Below are 16,219 nucleotides of genomic sequence, written 5' to 3'. Positions count from 1 at the left end.
CATGAAACTGCCATTTATCCTCCAGTGTAGAAGAGAACCCTCTGGGTGTTCTCATGTCCCTTCTGTAGGTGGAGAGCCTCCTTGCCCTTCTCAAAAAGGCTTGACTTCTTGACTTAAGGAACTTCCCATGGCTGGGGTCAGAGTCCACTTCCTCAGTGCTCAACGACTCTCTTTTCCCTAACTACTGTTTAAATGGGAAACTGAGGCACATAACAGCAAGGGACTAGGCCAGTCATATAGGGAGTTAATGATAAAGCAGGACCTCAGGTTCCCAGGGGGTTGAGGGAGACCAAGAAGAGATGACAAACTTCATTTGGGAAGGAAAATGAAGAAAGAGTAAAGAAAAAGGCATCTTTGTCCTCTGCTTCCAGAGTGTGGCAGTGAGCTGGCTAGTAGCAAAGGCTCTGGGTAGGGGTGGGGGCGGTGTGTGACAGATTTGGGAGCAGGTGCAGGGGTCACAGCAGGAGGAAACATGAACTCTGTGTGGTGTCAGCAGCCAGGAAAGAACCCGCTGTGCCTGCGCTCTCCCCCCACCTCACAGCCAGGCAGGCAAGGCTGGGGCGGGTGCCAGTGAGCAGTGGGCACAGGTGGCCAGGGTGGGGGGTGGCTGGAAAGAAGAGGGGAAGGCAGGAAGTGGCATCTGCCACAGCTTGTCCCAGCCTGGCCCACACCCCACTGCCCAGCCAGAAGGGAGGATGGAACTGCTGCTTTTCTGCTGAGGAGCTCTTGGGGTCTGAGAGTGAGCAGCACATGCCCCAGAACCCACCTCATTTCTTCAGGGCTCAGCTTACCAGTTGAAGCTTTCAAGAGCTCTGTAAGTGAGAGTGGGAATCAGAAGCAGGATAGGCTTTCTGAGCAGCTGTCCCAGCCAAGGACATCAGGAATCACACGGACTGGCCCTTCTGCCCTCCTGGGGCTCCTGGTGGTCCTCACATTCGGAGCACCACCCTCCCCAGGGCTGCCACTCTCCTGGCTTGAGCAGGTAGCTCCTCTGAAAGTCACTGAGTGGAAATTTCCCCCTCCTTCAAGCCCCCATGTCCATCTGAAGTTGAAAGTCGTGGCTGGGAGCTCCTCACTGGCCTCAGCTGGGACCCTATACCCCTCACCTGAGTTGGGGAAGGGTCACGTGGGGGTAGAGGGGACAAAGATTCAGAATATTACTGGACTGGGTAGGTGTGGGCACAGCTGGGGCAGGCTGGGCTGAAGAAGGATGCTGGAAGCCATCTCTCACCCTGCCTCTCCCTTGTGTCTGTCCTCTCTCTCCAGGAGAAGAAAGGGCAGGAAGTGCAGAAGGGTCCAGCAGTGGAGATTGCAAAACTGGACAAACTGCTGAACCTGGTGAGGGAAGTGAAAACCAAGACCTAAGACCAGATCTTGGCCCCATCCCATTTTCTTGAACCCAGTACTTGCAGCCCCTGGCCCATATACCCAGCCTGAGCACCCAGGATGTGAGCCCACCTCTGATCAGGCTTCAGCACCCTCTCTAGCCCTGATCCCCACAACTTGGCCCTCAACCACCACTGCCCCCCCCCCTTACACAAATAAACCTGTGTGGAAGCTTACCCCATACCTTTAATTTTGCTACTGCAGGGCCCTCAGGAAGTGGAAGAAATCTCAGGGTAGAGCCATAGATCCATTTATTATCCAGCAAACAGTGGGAGGACCAGAGGAGGGGCCCAGCCTAGACACCCTCCCATTATTGCCATGGATTCCAGTTTGCTTCTCCAACCTAGAGGGCCTGGTAGCACACAGCCTAGGAAAAACGGAGAAGCAGCCCCAGACCCTTGGGATTGGAGCAGAGTCCAGGTGGCCCTGGCCCCAGCACCAGCTCATGCACCCTCACCCCAGGCCTGTCGAACTAGGCCCACCAGAGACACTCTCGGGGCTAGGCTGACTGGATTCTGGGCTGCTACTTCCAGCTCCAGACAGGTTGGACTCTGAGTTCTGGACCCAGGCTGGCTAAACCCTGGGATCCCAATTCTAGATTCTGGGTGGGGTGAACTTAGGTCCCACACTCCAGGCTAGACCAGGGGCCCTCAGGGGTGCAGCAGGTAGCTGCCTTCATGGCTGGGTTTCTGGGGTGGGGGGGCCTTCTCAGGACAAGGGCCAGGGCTGGAGTTGGGACTGGATTCAGAGAGTGAGTCAATGTCCGCAGACCGGGAGTGGCAGGCCCAGCAGAGAATGACCCAGAGCAGCAGCAGCAAGAAGCCTACAAGGCCGTTGCAGACGATGGCGATGAGGGCCCCCTGGGAGATGGCTGCCCCCATGACGGGCAGCACCCTCAGACCAGCACAGACAGCAGGGCAGCTTCAATGTCAAGGCCCATGCCGAGGCAGGTCTCTGGTAGAGCTGGCCTTCCAAGGAGGCTTCCTGCCCCAGGTGTTCAGTGATTCCTGGGCTGTGAAGACATCCACCTGCAGTCCTGAGCCTGTGGGAGCCCAGAGCAAAGGACAGGGTGTTGAAGAGGCAGGGACAGAGTGAGGCCCAAGAGGACAGGGGTGGAGAAGGAGCACCCTCCCACTTTGATGGCCTCCCAGGCAGATGACATGGGGCCCTAGCAGGCCCAAATACCCTCCAGAGCCAGTGCCCCATGCTCAGGCCTGCTCCTGGCATCTGGATGGAGGTGCATCCACCCTGGGGTCATTAGAGTAGGAAGACTGGATCCCATGCTCCTTAAAAGCAGCAGAAAGGGCCAGGTCCTGCCCACTGAGCTTCCAGCCCTAAAAAGCACAGTGTGAGTGGGTGGGGCTGGGGTTGCCCAGGACCTTGGAGGACGGGGCTAGTGTGCCTCCCCTGTCTCAGGGCTCCAGCCCAGAGGACCTGCAGAGGTGCCAGCTCGCTCACACAGAGGGAACTTTGTGGAGGCCCTGGCAGGCTGGTGTGGGTCAGTGTTTCCAGGGCTGTGTACCTAGGTGTGCCTCTCTAGGGGAGGTTAGGGGTGTGTGTGTGTGTGCGTGTGCGTGCGTGTGTGTATCTACTGTGCATCTACTCTCACTCCGTTTCCATGCCTGGACCTGTGCCTCTACCTCCGTGTACCCACCTCTATGTCTGTCTGTCTGTCTCTTTAGGTCTGTCTGGATGTCCTCATCTCTTGAGAGTCCAAGTGTGCCCCGTGTCTCATCTCTCTCCCAATCTGTCTCTTTGTGTCTCTCTGTGTCAATCACTGTGTGTGTCTCTTCCCGGCAGTATGTCCCTCGGTCCCCGTGGACGGGTCTCTCTCCCCCTCCTCCGTGGGGTCTGTCTCTCTGGTTTCTGTGCGTCTCTCTCTTTTGTGTCCGTCTCTCTCCCCGGCTCTGTCTCTGTGTGGGTCTGTGTCTCCTGATCTCTGTCTCGGGGTCAGGGCCCCCGTGCCCCTGGGGAAGCCCCCCCTTACCTGGGTAGAGCCCGGAGCGCACCCGCGGGAGGATCCGCGGCAGCGGGATGCTGGGTGCAGACTGAGGCTCGCGAGCTTGCGGGCGGGGGGCGGCGGCGGCGGGCAGGGGAGACGTCCCCTCCCCCGACCCTCCCCCTCGGCCGCGCAGCCTCCGCCGGCCGCTCCCGCCGCGGCGCGACCGGGGCGGCCTCTGCTGCGGGCGGTCTGCGGCGAGCGGGTACCTCCTCCCCTTGGGGCGGCGCCTCCTCCGCGGCCGCAGCCGCTAGTTCTCTCGGCTGCGCTCGGGCAGCGGAGGCGGCCGGGGCCCGGGGCTCGGGCGGGCTCGTCTACATTCGGTTCCGTTCGGCGGGGCTCGGCGGGGCTCGGCCGGGCTCGGCGGGCAGCGAAAACAGAGATGAGCCCCGCCTCCAGCAAAGGCCGACCGCCCGGCGATGGAGGCGGAGCCATCCCGGAGTCGCTGCCGCCCTTCTATTGGCCAGCCGCCTCAAGCCCCCTTGCCATTGGTCATGTTCTGGGGTGGGGACTGACCCGCCCCTTACCCTGGGGGCTGGCGACGGCGAGGGCAGGAGCTGGGCTGTAGGGGCTACTTACTCTGTCTTAGCTCGCTCCTAGAAAAGGGCGGGATAGGGGGTGGGGGAGGAGGCTGGTGCTATGGCACACCCGGTTAAGCCCACATGTCACAGTGCTCAAGGACCCAGGTTCAAACCCCCGGCCTCTACCAGGGGCGAAAGCTTTGCAAGTGGTAAAGTAGTGTTGCAGGTGGCTCTCTGTCTCTCTATCTCTCCTACCCTCTCAATTTCTGGTTATCTCTATCCAGTAAAAAAAAAAAAGATAATTAAAAGAGAGAGAGAAGGGTGGAAACCCAGGCTCATCTATTTACAGGGGTTTCTTGTTTCTTCCACACCTGTACTTCCTTCGGAGGAAGGCTTTGTGTCCCCATACCGGGGAGGAGACTACACCTCCTCCTGGAAGTCCTCTGAATTATTGCATGTCCTCTGCCACCTGGGTGTGGGGTCTGTACCCCCCAAAGGGACTACAGCTGGCTCCATATTCCCTAGTCCTAGGCACAGTTCTGCCTTGTTCTTGGGGTTTGTTTATTGAATTCCCACCTGGTATTGGTAAGAGCTTTGTGCTTTGCTCGGTTGTTGTTGTTGTTGTTAGGATGGGACAAAGAACAGGATATCTGAAGGATGGCTCAGCCCAGGCTGGAATAGAGCTAGGCACGACTCTCCATCCTGGGAGTTTCTGACTCTCTCCATCCTAGAAGATCTCCAAAGAGGAAACTCATTTTGGGTAGGAGTAGTCAGGTGTGCTTTCCAACCCTACCTCACATGCAAGTGACTCCTAAATGTTCTGCACTGGACACTCTTCTCATCCCATTCCCTTCTTTGTTCTCTCTCTCTCTCTCTCTCTCTCTCTCTCTGTGTGTGTGTGTGTGTGTGTGTGTGTGTGTGTGTGTGTAATGGTATACAGTACAGTTGTTGACACATGGGTATGATTTCTCATCTCCCCATTCTACATATTTTAACACACCCCTGAAACTACAGCATGAAGTTTCTTAGTGTTCCCAAACCCAACCTGAATTTATCTATGGAATTCTAGGCCACCAGAATCAGGGCATCATTAGTTCCTGGTTCTACCACTTAACTGTTGATCACTTTGTGACCTTGGGCATGTTAACCTGTTTTAGTCTCAGCTGCCTTGCCTATAAAATGGTTATAGGAATACCCACCTCTCAGGATTCTAGTTGACTAGTTCATTTATATCATCCAACTACATTTCACTAAATGTCAATATACACAACCCTCAAACCACATGGTTAAGGGGCCTATGTCGAATGCCATGAAATTCACACTAGGTCCTTATAAATGCAAAAGCTATCTTAAAAAATAAAGGAAATGGTAAAATATTCTGAAAAAACTGAGTCATGCAAGCCTGCTGCATTACATAGAGATTATCTAAAATAAAATTTTGGACCCTACTGAGTTTACCAGAGTGGATTAATTTTAGTTCCCCTGCCCCTATATAACCCAGCAGGGTAGGGGCATTTTGAACAAGATCAAATCAGTTCTAGGAAACAGAAGAGTTATAACATAGCACATCTGAATGTAATGTGAGTGAATTTGCAGCCCAGCTGCAGGAGTTCAGACTTTATTCTGAAAACAGTGGGAAACCACTGAAGAATTTTGAACTGGAGAGTAATGTGATCATACCCAGAATTTAGAAGGTTGATTTGAGTTTCTGGGTGAAAGGAGGGATTGAAAGCATTTGAAAGTGAAGGCAAGAAGTTATGACAAGAGACCAAAATAATACAGGAGGATAAACGTGGAGGAACAGGGTGAGCTCTGGAGATATGTGGGAGGGCTTATAGACCTAGACCTACAAGATATGGGAGCTAAGAGGAAGGAAAGTCTGGGATAACTTCCAGGCTGGTGACTGTGATGTCATCTGCTGAGATACAGAACACATGAAGAGAAGGTTCAGCAAGGTGCGGGGGTGGGGTGCAGGGGTGACAAGTTCAGTTGGAGTATGCTGACTTGGAGGTACTAATTTGACACTCAAGTTCAGATGTCCAAGAGACAGCTGGATAAACAGGTCTGAGGTTCAGGAGAGAAGGCTGGGCAGAAAATAATATTTTGTGAGCTATCAACAGAATAGTAGTAATCAAACCAGAAAAGTGAATGAGCTCATCCAGAAAGAATATCAGCTGTTTAAGCAAAAGATACTTTTTTTTTTTTGCAACTAAGGTTATTGCTAGGGCTCCCCATATACACAATTCCACTACTCCTGGTAGACTTTTTCTTTTCTAGATAGAAGGAGAGAGAGGTAAAGAGGAAGAGACAGGCAGAGAAGAAACATCACAGCATTGCTCCACTTCTTGTAATATTTCTCCTGTGCAAACCACATGAGAGCATATGGATCTTTTATCATAAGACAACTGTTCTACAGACATGGCTTCTCTGGGCAGTGTCCTTTTGTGTTCTCATCAGATCTCTATGAGGTGAGAATGTGGCTTCTAACAATCCCATTTTCTTATGTAGTAGCCATGGGCTCAGACGTGGGTCTTCATATTTGGCAAAGTGTGTGCTACACTGGTTGAGACCCCCCCACACAAAAAAAGGTACATTTATAACCATACACTGAAACTGAAAGAACTCCCTCCCCTCAAGAACAGCAGGAACTGAAATAGGGTGGGGAGATGGCTCAGCAGGCAGAGCTCCAGACTTGCACACATGATATGCTTTCAATCCCTCCTTTCACCCAGACTTACACTCCATATGTCAGAATGGTGCTCTATCTAGCCTCATATTCTCTCTCTCTCTCCTATGAAATAAGTAAATAATTTTTTTTTCTTGCCTCCAGAGTTATTGCTGGGGCTCGGTGCCTACACTACGAATCCACTGCTCCTGGAGGCTATTTTCATTTCCCCTTTTGTTGCCCTTGTTTTTTTATTGTTGTTGTGGTTATGATTGTTGTTATTGATGCCATTGTTGGATAGGACAGAGAAATCGAGAGAGGAGAAGACAGAGAGGGGGAGAGAAAGATAAACACTAGCAGACCTGCTTCACGGTCTGTAAAGCAACTCCCCAAAGGTGGATAGCCCCAACTCCGGGACCTTACCCGGTCCTTACGCTTGGAGCCATGTGCGCTTAACCCGCTGTGCTACCACTCTACCACTGTAAACATTCATTCATTCATTCATTCATTCATTCTCATTTGTTGCCCTTGTTGTTTTATTGTTGTAGTTATTATTGTTGTTGTTGTTATTGGATAGGTCAGAGAGAAATGGAGAGAGGAGGGGAAGACAGAGGGGGAAGAGAAAGACAGACACCTGCAGACCTACTTCATGGCTTGTGAAGTGACCCCCCCCTGCAGGTGGGGAGCCAGGGGCTCAAACTGGGATCCTTACGCGGGTCCTTGCTCTTTGTGCCACTTGCGCTTAACCCACTGCGCTACTGCCTGACTTCCTCGTTAATAAATTTTTAAAAATATTTTATTTATTTATTCCCTTTTGTTGCCCTTGTTGTTTTATTGTTGTTGTTACTGATGTCGTTGTTGTTGGATAGAACAGAGAGAAATGGAGAGAGGAGAGGAAGACAGAGAGGGGGGAGAGAAAGATAGACACCTGCAGATCTGCTTCACCGCCTGTGAAGCAACTCCCCTGCAGGTGGGGAGCCAGGGGCTGGAACCCGGATCCCATGCTGGTCCTTGGGCTTTGCGCCACGTGCGCTTAACCTGCTGAGCTACACCCTGACTCCCGTAAATAAAATTTTAAGTCATTAAAAATCTCTCTTCACCTCTCATCTCTAAATAGTTCCTGTCAATCTTTTTGTTTCCCTGTCCTGCCCAACCACTCCTCAAGCCCTCTGACTCCTCTCCCCAGCTGGCTTCAGACAACGCCAAAGTTTAAAACCCTAGTTGTCTCTACGTCCAAGCAGATACTGGTTTCTTCTTCTTGGTAGCAGTTGGCAGATTCCTCAGGAAGCACTCTGATTGGCTGGGCTTAGTTAGATAATTGACTCTAGACCAATCAACTGTGACCAAGGAATGGACTAGGATTCAATTGCCTAACAAGATCCACATGCTAACACCAAGAACACTGCAGGGGAGGAGGAGGTTCCCAGTAGGAAGAAGATCCTGACAGGTTTTCAATGCAGCCTCCCTTTGATTATCCAACACATGCATCTATTTACATATAAAATTAAAGGGCAGGGGTAAATGGTTATGCAAACAGACTCTCAGGCCTCAGGCTACAAAGTCCCAGGTTCAGTCCCCTGTATCAACATAAGCCAAAGCTGAGCAGTACTCTGTTAATAAAAAAGAAAAGAAAATTAAAAAATGTTCTCACTTCCATAATCCAATTATCACACTATACATACACCAACAAATTCACCTCCTCTTCCAAGGAGGGCAACTTCTGAATTTTTTTATCATAGGACAACTGGTCTGCAACATGGCTTCTCTGGGCAATGTCCCTTTGTGCTCTAATCAGGTCTCTATGAGATGGAATGTGGCTTCTAATAATCCCATCCCCCCCCCCAAATAATAAACTAGTCATATTTAGAAAAGGAGGAGGTGAAAAATAAAATTGATTAAAAAAGAAAACATCTACATATTTTTTGGCCATGAACAACAATGAAAATGATGGAACTAGGAAATCCCACGGCATCTGTTGGTTGACTCACTTCTTTGGCTGCAGAGTGCCACAGCCAGCCAATATGGCAGTCCCAGGTTTCACCCACAAGGATGAGATCTCTTCCCCACTGCTGTGAGAATGCCGGTGTGGAGGATTTCTCCGTGGGGCACTGTGCTGATTAGCACCACACTTTCTGGTGCTGTCTCAGGGATAATCCTGGGATAGAGTAATCACATAGCTCTGCATTTAAAAGGATTGAGTGTGGTTTTATTTTGCCTCCTAGATAATACAATTTTTTTTTTAATGTGGCACTGGGAAATGAAGCCAGGTTCTTTTTTGTTAAAAATATTTTATTCATCTCGGTCCCCACCTACAGGGGGAAAGCTTCACAGGTGGTGGAGCAGGGCTGCAGGTGTGTCTCTGTCTCTCTCCCTCTCTATCTCCCCCTTCTTTCTCGGTTTCTGGCTGTTTCTATCCAAAAATAAAGATAATAAAACATTTAAATAAAAATATTTTATTCATTTATTAATGAGAAAGATAGCAGCTAGAGAAAGAACCAGGCATCACTCTGGTACATGTCTCTTCAGGGATCGAACTTAGGAACTCATATTTGAGAGTCCAATGCCTTATTCACTGTGACACCTCTCGGACCACAAAGCCAGGTTCTTTCCTATGTACAATACCTCTGCTGAGTGGCCCCTCCATACCAATTTTTCATCCTTCTACTTTTGTTTTCATTTATTTCTTCTAATTATCTTTTTGTTGTTGTTGTTTTATTTTTTCCTTTTACTGCCCGTGTTGTTTTTATTGTTGTAGTTATTATTTTTGTTGTTATTGATGTCATTGTTGTGGGATAGGACAGAGAGAAATGGAGAGAGGAGGGGAAGGCAGAGAGGGGAAGAGACAGACAGACACCTGCAGACCTGCTTTATCATCTGTGAAGCGACTCCCCTGCAGGTGGAGAGCTGGTCCTTGCACTTGGCGCCACGTGCACTTAACCCGCTGAGCTACTGCCCAAACCCACATCCTTCTACTTTAAAAAAAAACTTTATTTATTTATTTATTTATTATTGGATTGAGACAGAGAAACTGAGAGGGGAGGGGAAGATAGAGAAAGAAACAGAGACACCTACAGCCCCACTTCACCACTTGTGAAGCTTCCCTCTGCAGGTTGGGACCAAGGCCTTGAACACTGGTCTTTGTGCACTGTAATGTGGGCACTTAATCAGGTGTGCTACCACCTGGCCCCCTTTTACTTCTTAAAAATTTATTTGTGAGGGCTGGGGAGATAGCATAATGTTTACACAAAAAGACTTCCATGCCTGAGGCCACAAAAGGCCTACATTCTTTTCCCAGCACCACCATAAGCCAGAGCTGAGCAGTGCTCTGGTAAAGAAATAATAGTAATGATAATAATAATAATAGATAATATTTAACGAGAATGGGGCGGTAGTGCAGCAGGTTAAACACATATGGCGCCAAGCACAAGGACCAGCGGAAGGATCCCAGTTCGAGCCCCCAGCTCCCCATCTCCTAGGGAATCGCTTCACAGGCGGTGAAGCAGGTCTGCAGGTATCATTCTTTCTCTCCCCCTCTCTGTCTTCCCCTCCTCTCTCCATTTCTCTCTGTCCCCGGCTCCCTGCCTGCGGGCTGGGGTGGAGGTGGCTTCACAAGTGGTGAAGCAGGTCTGCAGGTGTCTATCTTTCTCTCCCTCTGAATTTCTCTCTGTCCTATCAAAAAAAAATTTTTTTTAAGCTGTCAGAAGCAGTAGACTTGTAGCACAAGCACCAAACCCCAGTGATAACCCTGGAGGCAAAAAAAAAGAAAAAGAAAAGAAAGAGAAAATATTTATTTGAATATTTATTTGTGAGAGAGAGAGAACCAGAGCATCACTCTGGCATATACAGCACTAGAGACTGAATGCAGGACTTTATACATTTAAGTCTTGGGTCCTATTACTGTGCCACCTCTCCAGTGCTCAATATTTATCATCATCATCATCTGGTGGCTGGGGCTTCAGCCCGACAAGTTGACTCCAAATAGAAAGGGAGAGACACCACAACACCAAAGCTTCCCTTGGTACTGTGGGATTCAAACTTGGGTTGAATTCATGACAACTAGGCACTTTCTCAGGTGAGCTATCTCTCTATTTCTTTAATTAGAGATCTACTTCTTTTTATCAGACAGTGATAGCTCTGGCCTAGGATGGTACTGAGGATTAAATATGGGGATCCTCACGCTCACTAGTCTGGTGCTTTAACACTGGAAAGTCTCTCCAGCGCTCATTCTTTAGAGAAAGAGGGGGAGGGGGGAGGAATATCATAGCACTGTTATACCATCTATGAAGCTTCTCAATTGCCATCCATTGTACTCCTAAGTGGACTCAAACCCATGGCCTCATGTACAAGATGTGTACTTCACACAGTGAGATGTCTCCTGGGTCCCGTAAAATTCTTTTAAAAAGCACATTCAGGGGACTGAGTGATGGCACACACAGTAGAGCACACATGTTGCCATACATAAGAACCTGGGTTCAAGCCCCCAGTCTTTACCAGCAGGGTTAAATTTCATGATCAGTGAAGCAGGTCTGCAAGTGTTTCTCTTTCTCTCTCTTGCTCTCTGTCTTTCCCTCCTCTCTCAATTTCTCTCTGCCCTAATTTAAAAAAGAAAAGAAAAAAGTAAAAAAAAAAAAAAAAAAGGAAAATAGCTGCTGAACCCAGTGGTGGATTCTTCGTTCAGGCACTGAGCCCCAGTGATGATCCTGGTGGTAATAGTAACAATAATAATAATAATAATATCATACTCAATTGTCATTTTCATCTTGAGGAGAATTCTTTTTGCCAATAGCATGGTTCATTGACCTTAAGTCACATTTTTTTCTAGTTAAACAATTCTGAAATCACAATATATCTTACAATTAATGACATGTAATATTTTTTAAGCCTTTTTTCCTTTGGTAGTTCATAAAATAACTGGCCTTTTATAATTGGAACATGAGATTTATTAACTATAGTAATTTATCAGTCAGAGTTCTTACAAATAATAGAATCCACTTGGGATACTTGAAGCATAAAGGGAATTTGTTGAAAGGTTTTTGGCTTAGAATTGTTGGAAGGGCTGAGGAAATGAACTTGAGGCTGTTCAAATGAACTTGAGGCTGTTCTAGGAACACTACCCAAATCCTACCACACAACCTGATGAAACCACACACCTTGCCATTCCAAATGCTAAGCACCAGTAATTCCAACAGACCTCCAACTTTACAAGCTCTTGTGTCCGTGCTGCAGCAGGAACTCAATACTGCAAACACTGGGGAGCCACCACTATCGCCACTACCACGACCTACAAGCCAGACACTTATAGTCCAACCTGCTTCCTTCCTAAATCGGGTAACAAGAAGTAGCAAACAGCTCTAAAATTATGCTGATTTAAAATAAGATGGATTTCTTGCTCATGCTACAGTTCCAGCATAGGAGGGAAGAAGAGTCTTACTCACTGTAGTCACTCACTAGGGTATTGGAGGCTCCATTATCTTAGGACAATGCCACCTTCTTGACAAGAACCTCAGAGTTCGCTGTGACAGAGAGTAAAGAAACAATGTAACTCTGTTGGGAAAGAACATAAAGACTGTGCGAAAGCTTTTCATGCCTGAGGCTCTCAGGTCCTAAGTTTAGTCCCCCAGCACCACCATAAACCAAAGATGAGCAGTGCTTTAGTAGGAAGAAAAATGGGAAGGAAGGAAGGAGTTCCAGGGGTCACAGAGATAGCCCACCCTACAGAGTGCACTGCTTACCATGCATGAGGACCTGCATTTGAGCCCCTGGTCACCTCATGGGAGCACCGACACAGAAGGAGCTTCACAAGAGGTAGAGCAGTATTGTGGTTTCTCTCCTACTCTCTACCCCTCTGTATCTCACCCTCTAGCTAAAAAATAAATAAGAAAAGAAAAATATATACATGGCACTGGCTTCTGCTCACATTGCATTGAGGAAACAAACCTCATGACCACACCCAACGTCAACAAACAAGGGATGTGCAATCCTCTTCATGCTCAAAGCAAGAAGAGAAGCAGAAATACTGTTGCACTTTAACCTTGGTCATACTGTTCACTTGCTAATCGGAGTCTCATTGAGAGAGGTAGCGAGCCTATTAACAAGCTGCAAGGCATGCTGGGAATTTTGGTTCTACCTTCTATACTGGTGAAAGGAAGCCAGATTTTAAAAATGGGAATTTCCTATATATATTTTTAAAAAATGGATTTCTACTACCACAATCAATACCAGAATTTTGCAGAACCACACTCTTGAGTCCTCAAGTTTGCCCGGAAAGATGGCTACACAAAGTCTTAGAGTGAGTAGTCTCTTTTTTTAGCCCTATGTCTGGAGGCTCTTCTAGCCCCTCTCACTATGGTTTCTGGTCTCATGGGCAAATCTGAGGCCAAAGTAACAGAGCTAGAAGCCATTCTTCTTCAACCTGCCTTGGAAAAATGCCCTTGCCTCACCCACATTCCAGTCACTTCACTTTATGTTGGGAGGCACCACCCCATGTGCCTGGCAGAGTAGGGACTTCCAAAATGGGCGGTCTTCAAGCAGTTAGAGGACAACAGAGTGAGTATTTATCTTGGATAAGAACATGTATGTCCTTCTTGACCTTAGACTGCTAGGAGCAAAATCATTACATGCCTTGCTGAATTGCAAAACTGAGTTAAGGGCTGTTCTCTAATGCTGATACTCCGTGTGAGAAACTGAGAGGCCCTACCAGTCAGGATGGAAACAGATAAAAAGGGCCAGAGGAATTAGGGAACCTATCTTATTGTCCCTACACTGTCTCATCTCTCTTCGTTTTCTCACCAGACTGTTTCCTATGCTCTTCCAGTCGTCATAATAATAAACACAACTTTTTTTTTCCCTCCAGGGTTATTGCTGGGCTCGGTGCCTGCACCATGAATTCACCGCTCCTGGAGGCCATATTTTCCCCCTTTTGTTGCCCTTGTTGTTGTAGCCTCGTTGTGGTTATTATTATTACCATTGTTGATGTTGTTCATTGTTGGATAGGACAGAGAGAAATGGAGAGAGGAGGGGAAGACAGAGAGGGGGAGAGAAAGACACCTGCAGACCTGCTTCACTGCCTGTGAAGCGACTCCCCTGTAGGTGGGGAGCCGGGGGCTCGAACCGGGATCCTTACGCCGGTCCTTGTTCTTTGCGCCACGTGCGCTTAACCCACTGCACCATGGCCCGACCCCCTAAACACAACTTCTGACAGTTCTTTTTTTTTTTTAATATTTATTTAATTTATTTATTCCCTTTTGTTGCCCTTGTTGTTTTATTGGTGTAGTTATCATTGCTGTCATTGTTGTTGGATAGAACAGAGAGAAATGGAGAGAGGAGGGGAAGACAGAGAGGGGGAGAGAAAGACACCTGCAGACCTGCTTCACCGCCTGTAAAGCAACTCCCCTGCAGGTGGGGAGCCGGGTTCGAACCAGGATCCTTATGCCGGTTCTTGTGCTTTGCGCCACCTGCACTTAACTCACTGCGCTACAGCCCGACTCCCAGTTCTTTTTTTTTTTAATATTTATTTATTCCCTTTTGTTGCCCTTGTTTTTTATTGTTGTTGTTGATGTCATTGTTGTTGGATAGGACAGAGAGAAATGGAGAGAGGAGGGGAAGACAGAGAGGGGGAGAGAAAGACAGACACCGGCAGACCTGCTTCTCTGCTTCTGAAGCGACTCCCCAGCAGGTGGGGAGCCGGGGCTTGAATTGGGGTCCTTGCACTTTGCGTCACCTGCGCTTAACCTGCTGCACTACTGCCCGACTCTGACAGTTCTTAACATTAGAGTTTAAACCCCAGGTACTCAACAAGGTGTTGGCTCATAACTTTCAGTTCAGTGCTAGCATATCTTTCTCAGTCTCATTTCCACAATTCCTAGGCATTTATTCTCACAAGCCTAGACTTGATCAGATGCCACTCCCTGTTGACCCATTCTCCTGGAACAGTGGGTCAGGTATCATGGAGCTGGGAGCTGAGCATCATGGGTTCTTTTTGTTGCTGATCCAAAGCCTGGGCCTGGCACATGCATTATGTCATTGCCCAGGATTTGGTGTGTTTTTTCCTTCACACACACACACACCATAGAACTGGAGTTTCCTCCAGTGCACATTTCCTATTGGTGCTAGGACTTGAGCCTGAACCTTATGTATGACAAAATGTGTGTCCTTCCTGGTGAGCTATCTCTCCATCCCTTATGCATTCTTTTTTTGTTTTAATTGCAACCAGAGTTTTCTCTGGGGCTTGGTGCCTGCATGACAAATCCACTGCTCCCAGCAGCCATTTCTTTCTCTCACCCCACCCTTATTTTATTTGATAGGACAGAGATAAATTTATAGTGAAGGGGAGTTGGGCAGTAGCACAGTGAGTTAAGCGCACATGGCACAAAGCACAAGGACCAGCAGAAGGATCCTGGTTAGAGCCCCTGGCTCCCTATCTGCAGGGGAGTCACTTCACAGGTGAACAGATCTGCAGGTGTCTATCTTTCTCTCTCCCTCTCTGTCTTCCCCTCCTCTCTCCATTTCTCTCTGTCCTATCCAGCAACAACAACAGCAATGACAATAATAATAACAATGACAACAAGAATAACAACAAGGGCAACAAAATGGGAAAAATGGCATCCAATTGCAGTGGATTTGTTGTGCAGGCACCGAGCCTCAGCAATAACCCTGGAGGAAAAAAAAAACAAAACAATGTAGTTATTAATCAGAGAGAGAGAGAGAGAGAAAACCAGAGCATCATTTTGACACATGTGATGCTAGAGACAGAACTGGGGCCCCCCTGCCTACAAGTCCAGCACTCTAGCCACCTCCCAAGCTGCAAATGATAGCTATTATTATTGGTGGTGGTGGTGGTACAGGCAGCCAGACAGAGATGAAAGGTCCGGGCTCTTGGTGGAAGATGTGAACACTTTCAACTGTCCCCAGGCCACACAGGAAAGTAGGACAGAGAGAGTTGGTGCCTGACCTCAGCAGCAAGTGACCCAGGCTGGGGCCCTGGGCTCACACTGGGATCTGTGCCCAGACAGAGAAGCCTTGTGCAGAGAACAAAGGATCTGGAGGCAGAGGCTGCAGCAGCCCTCCCTCTGCAGGTGGGGGCAGGGAGGACACAGAGCCCTGAGACAGACAGGCCTGCCTGTGCACTGACACCCCACCTCTGAGCCATGGCTGTCATTGCTCCCCATCCTCCTATGAACCCCTCCCTATCCCTGCCAAGCTAGTACCACTTTTCTTTCTCTCTTTTCTTTCTTTCTTTCTTTCTTTCTTTCTTTCTTTCTTTCTTTCTTTCTTTCTTTCTTTCTTTCTTTTGTTATATTTACTTCCTATGAGAGAGAGAGAAAAGCCAGACCACTACCCCAGCAAGCACATGTGGTGCAGGAGTCAAACATGAAACTTCAGGTGTGCGAGTCCAGCACTCTGGTGGTTGAGCTATTTCCCGAGCAGCATGTCACCTCCTTTCTTAACTCTCATTGTCCCTGGAGCTGGTTTACCAAGGTCACTTTCACCTCCTTGTCACATCCAATGAATGTGTTTCAATCTTTGTTGACTTCTTAGCAGCTCTGAGGCAGTTGATCCTTTTTTTTTTTTTTCTGTGCACTGTCTTCTTCCCCAGTGTTTCATGAAACTATTCACCCTGGGAACATTTATTTCTCCTCCTGGAGCAGC

The 16,219-nt window shown here is 48.3% G+C and overlaps 1 protein-coding gene across 2 annotated transcripts; it reads right to left on the bottom strand.

Moving 5' to 3' along the window:
* Positions 1–1,620: 1,620 nt before the first annotated feature.
* Positions 1,621–3,835, bottom strand: ENHO (energy homeostasis associated). Of its 2 annotated transcripts, none has more exons than XM_016188020.2 (2): positions 3,374–3,760; positions 1,621–2,428 (listed from the first exon to the last, which is right to left on the bottom strand). In XM_016188020.2, exon 2 carries the CDS (start codon positions 2,265–2,267, stop codon positions 2,037–2,039), a length of 231 nt encoding a protein of 76 aa, XP_016043506.1. In that variant the 5' UTR covers positions 2,268–2,428; positions 3,374–3,760; the 3' UTR covers positions 1,621–2,036. The 2 variants fall into 2 exon arrangements, with proteins under 2 accessions (XP_016043506.1, XP_060055245.1); XM_060199262.1 differs by having other exon boundaries at positions 2,276–2,428; positions 3,374–3,835.
* Between the last annotated feature and the right edge of the window lie 12,384 nt (positions 3,836–16,219).

This window comes from Erinaceus europaeus, chromosome 10 (assembly GCF_950295315.1).
Source record: "Erinaceus europaeus chromosome 10, mEriEur2.1, whole genome shotgun sequence".
Taxonomy (NCBI): domain Eukaryota; kingdom Metazoa; phylum Chordata; class Mammalia; order Eulipotyphla; family Erinaceidae; genus Erinaceus; species Erinaceus europaeus.
The sequence above is the reverse complement of the archived record's forward strand: the minus strand, read 5'-3'. Positions and strand labels throughout refer to the sequence as shown.